Consider the following 4383-nt stretch of genomic DNA (forward strand, 5'->3'; position numbering starts at 1 on the left):
CATAACCCAGCCCTCTTTTCTTTCTACGCCCCGACATCTTCCTCAAGGAGTACTCACGATCAAGATGTCGAAGCCCTCGGTGGCTGCCATCTGCCTGAGCAGGTCCTCGCTGTCCCGTTTTGCGTCCAGCACGCCAAATGCGTTCAGTATCGAATAGGGCAGCTGCTTGGTGCGAAGCACTCCCACCGAGCTCAAAAAGACCACTTTTTTCACGGTCCGCTTTCGAGGTTTGCTCGTGATAGCTTTTAGTATGTTCTGAACGCCTTTGCGGTCAACTGCGTCTGGGGTATTGCCCCCCCGCCATCGGGGAGAAGGGAAAGCACTGGTGCCCGTGGCAATGATGACACAGTCTACGTCGCTTAAGGGGCCATACAAGGAGTCGATATCACGGGAGTCCGCTTCGGCAAATTCAAGTTTGGGGCTCTCGCCTCCCAAGACCTCGCGTAGCTTCGCCTCACTGCGTCCAACTGCCTTCACTTGATACCTCCCCTCGTCGACCAATCGAGCCGTGATAAGTTGCCCGCAACCACCTGTTGAGCCTATAACACAGACACGGTCATTCACCTTCAGCTCCACCGCCATCATTGTAAAAGGACTCGTGCTTTTCCTTCCCGCATAGCTCGCGCTGGCATGTCGCGGGCCGCGGCTGCGTGGGCGAGCCGCGAGAAGGGCGTCAGGAAGTAGCGGAGAGGAAAAACCCCACGCGGTCCAGGCCCAGAATAAGACAACCAAGGGAAGTGGCCGCCACATAACTGGGGCTCGTCTCCCACTGTGCGAATGGGCGTGGGAATTGGGTGTGGGGGATGCGGCAATGGGCTGAAAGTTCCGAGGGGTCGTCGCTTTTTCTTGCTCACCTCGCTCCTTCTCCTGCGTCCCCTGAAGACTTGACTTACCGGCCACCTTTTCTAATATTTGCCAGCGTGACCAAAGCCAATAAGGACTACACAGCTCTTTGACGCACAATCGTACATCAGGAACCCATGGGAACATGCCCTAGCGCGTCAGTCTTTGTTTTGTTGCTCGTGCTTCTTGTAAGCATCAGCCTCACTTCAGGTACGGATCATAACATGTGTGAGCTTGACTTCAATCGTGCGAGCTTCATTTGCAACACATTTATACACATGCGCGCCTTCAGTAATGGCTGCGGCTGAGCCCACTCTCTCTCGGAAGGAACATTTGGATGCTAAGAGGGCTTTTGACCGGGTAAAGCAACACCCTGTGACGGACGGAGATGGGCCCCTCATTGAATACAAGGCAGCAGACGGGACCATGAAAACCATGACACAGGTGAGCAAAGGCACAGTCGTTCAATACAGGAAAGGATTCTACGCGTACTCTTGTACTCAGGAAGGTCAATTCAATAGACGAGACCAGGGAATGTTACCCTTCCCACCCAGATCTCACCTTCCTTTTGTGTTCGATTGCCTAGGCCGACCTCCAGCAGCGTCTGCAGCAGCAAGACGCCGTGCTCCCCCAGCTGAACGAGGACGGCAGCACACTGACCAAATCAGAGGAAGGAAAAGCCACGCTTGAGGAGGTGCGTGGCACGGTACATCTATTGGGGGGATGGATTGGAATCCTCAGGACATCGGAAAAAATAAGAAGCCATCGAAGGGAGGGGGAAAAGGAATTTCGCGCTCAGACCTCCATACACAGCTGAAGACCAAGGACCCCTACTTGTCGCGCATGGTCGAGGCCTCCCAGTTTGCATTGCACAGGTCCGTCTCCCATGTCTGATAAGGACGGTGAAAGGCACCTGTTGTCCCTGTGCCGTTGTCACAGCTTTTAAAACAACACACACGACGATTCACTCATGCTTTACAGACTGCAAGCGGACGGGGCGCTGGACAAAGAAATGCGGCTGAAGTCACTCCATACTGTGGAGGAGGAGGGACCTGAGGTAAGGAGGCGCCCTCATACCGAAGCTGTCAACCCCGAGCACGCTCTGCATAATCTTACTTTCGTTCATGCCTTGCTAGGGAACTTCTACGTTGGACGCGGACCATATCAAGCTCCATCTGCGTCTGGTGGTGGAAGATGAGACGATGCACCAGGAAGAGGTCGAGGTACGGCGTGGACGCGCGTGGGAAGGAAGGTGCTTGCTTTCGCGCCTCACGAACCTACGAAATGACGCCGCCGCCCAATCACATGCCTTCTCATAGGTCTTGCTAGAGGGCGGGGACGGACATGGGGCGCTGACACATGCCTGGCGACTTGTAGGTGAGGATAAAGTGGCCATCGCCCTCTCCTTCCCTGAGGCATCGCCACCTGCGTCGTCCTGGGGATGGCTCTCGGTGCTCACGGGCGTCATAAATGGCGAGCGTGTCCTGCTAACTGGCAGGGAGTGGTCCCCAGGGATGGTTTGGATGCTGGGAGGCGGCTTTGTGTGCGTCGCGGTTGGATTGACGTTGGTGGTCACGAGCGCCGTTGGCAAGAAGTCAGGCAGGGGGGCCTCCAGAAAGGGGGATTGAAAGAATTCAAGTTGGCCCGGAATATAAAGATAATCAAGACCTAGAAATTGTAAGAAGAATAAATTGATCCCGGAGGGCGCTACTCGCCGCCTCCTGCAAGTGTCTCCTCTCCCTTTGTGGGGCTATCATTTCTCTTTCATACCTGCTGGGCATTATTGTATGCCTCATCATTACATTATTGACGGCTGCCTGAGGGAAAGACGCGTGTGCTTGAAATGTCACTGTTGCTTGGGTGGGCGCTTGAGCAATCGTAAATGGAAGCGCTTTGGAATTGCGTCAGGTTACCAGGATACATAAAGATATCAGAAGGAGTGTAGCATAGACGTCATGACATTTGAAAAGTGGCAGCGAATCCGTAGCTAGGCAGCGTGGAAATGGAGCTGAAAGGTCAGCCTTCCAATATCTGCAAATCATCGGCAGAGCTTCTTTCTTTGTTTTGTGTGCGTTTACAACTATCAGGACACTGTACTTTTCATCCGTTTTCCTTGTCTTCAATCACCTAGAGCGTGACTGAATATTGATATATCCCTCAAACTCGAGCGACGCTCAACACACAATTATTAATCGACAATGAATCTGACTGTAGCTCCCCAGGCACAGGCTATGTACTCTTTGTCGAAATCTCTTTACTAACTGATTGTGAATCTATCCCCTCTCTCTACACCATTGCGAATGCTTTCGTTCCCTAACTATCAAATAATCGGCTAACGCATCACCATGTTGAACTTCAACGTTTCTGATTAGTTTTCTCACCCGAATCATGTCTGAATAAGCAAGCCGAACCACCATCACATCCAGCGCCTTTGCCAAAGAATCGGCATTTCCTAGAATGTACAAAATTCCTACTTCCTTTCTCTGCCGTATATTTTCGGCCATTTCCAACCGCTGTGGGGGGAGGAACAGGAAGATTTGAGTTTGTCGTAGGAAGAGCCACACTAGTATCTTTGATAGCTGATTTGACTGCAGGGATGGCGGTTATAGAATGTGCACCAGAATCAGAATAAGAGGCGCCCGAGGCGATGGTGGTTTTCGTATCTTGGCTGCACTGGGATGTTGGAGAAGCCAACGCCGCCGGAGCGGCAATGGACTGCGGCTTTTCTTCTCCTTGCTTGACGGAAGGCATCATCGCAGAATGGTCAACCTGTTTTTGGACCTGCCCTGGCTGCAGCAATGGTACACCTTTGGCAACAGAGTTGGAGCCCTCCAAAGTTTTTGCACGGCGATCAGAGTGTAATTGAGGTGGCTTTGCCGAGGCTGGGCCGCTACGCATGGGCTTCGCGGTGGCCACGTTGTGGTGAGGGTGGAATAAAACTTGTTGATGCTGTTGGTGGTGCGTGTCGCTCTTCGACGAAATGCTAGAACTGGTAGACTCCGTCTCCAAAACGTCATCCCGGCTTGTGGTCCGCCCCAGGTCTCCCCGTAGCTGCTGTTGCTGCCCAAATGGCTCCGTTTGCTGCCTCGGGTGCTCCTGCTGCCGACTGCGCAGGTGCTGACATGAGGACGTCTTGGCCATGCGTGACATCGTCTCGGCCTCGCTCGCGGAGTCTTCTCCCCGCCTCTGCTTTTCGACCGCCGAGTGAGCCTGCAAGTGTAGAGGTGGCGCATCCCGGTGCTCACCCTTTTGGGGAAACACTAGGACCTTGTCTGAGCCCAGACCGGGCACGGACGGGGACGAGAGAATCGAGGATGATTGAGAGGACAAGGAGGAAACTTCTGTAGCACTGAGGACGGCAGGGATGGAAGAAGACGTCCCTGCGTTCCCGTCCATTTCTTGAGGAGACACATGAGCCGTAGCTTCCTGGCCCTCAGGCCCCTCACGTGTACATCCTTGATCGTCCAGGCGCCGGCCGCAGCTTTCCTCCTCCCGCACTTTCTCCGTGGCCAAGGCAGCTTTCAGTCGGGCCTCTCGCGA

The 4383-nt window shown here is 53.8% G+C and overlaps 2 protein-coding genes across 2 annotated transcripts; one reads left to right on the forward strand and one right to left on the reverse strand.

Moving 5' to 3' along the window:
• Nucleotides 1-57: 57 nt before the first annotated feature.
• Nucleotides 58-585, reverse strand: NGA_0133120 (nad-dependent epimerase dehydratase; the record flags this gene model as incomplete). Its single annotated transcript, XM_005853689.1, has 1 exon — nt 58-585. A coding segment is annotated over one exon (528 nt), but the record flags the coding sequence as incomplete, so codon positions are not given.
• A 331-nt stretch (nt 586-916) lies between these two features.
• NGA_0132502 (uncharacterized protein) lies at nt 917-2573 on the forward strand. The gene is made up of 7 exons (XM_005853687.1): nt 917-1053; nt 1136-1287; nt 1430-1549; nt 1657-1718; nt 1825-1900; nt 1980-2066; nt 2163-2573. The coding sequence occupies exons 1-7, from the start codon at nt 981-983 to the stop codon at nt 2469-2471; spliced, it is 879 nt and encodes a 292-aa protein (XP_005853749.1). The 5' UTR covers nt 917-980; the 3' UTR covers nt 2472-2573.
• Nucleotides 2574-4383: the final 1810 nt, after the last annotated feature.

The sequence above is a fragment of the Nannochloropsis gaditana genome (genome assembly GCF_000240725.1).
Source record: "Nannochloropsis gaditana CCMP526 unplaced genomic scaffold scaffold781, whole genome shotgun sequence".
Taxonomy (NCBI): Eukaryota; class Eustigmatophyceae; order Eustigmatales; family Monodopsidaceae; genus Microchloropsis; species Microchloropsis gaditana.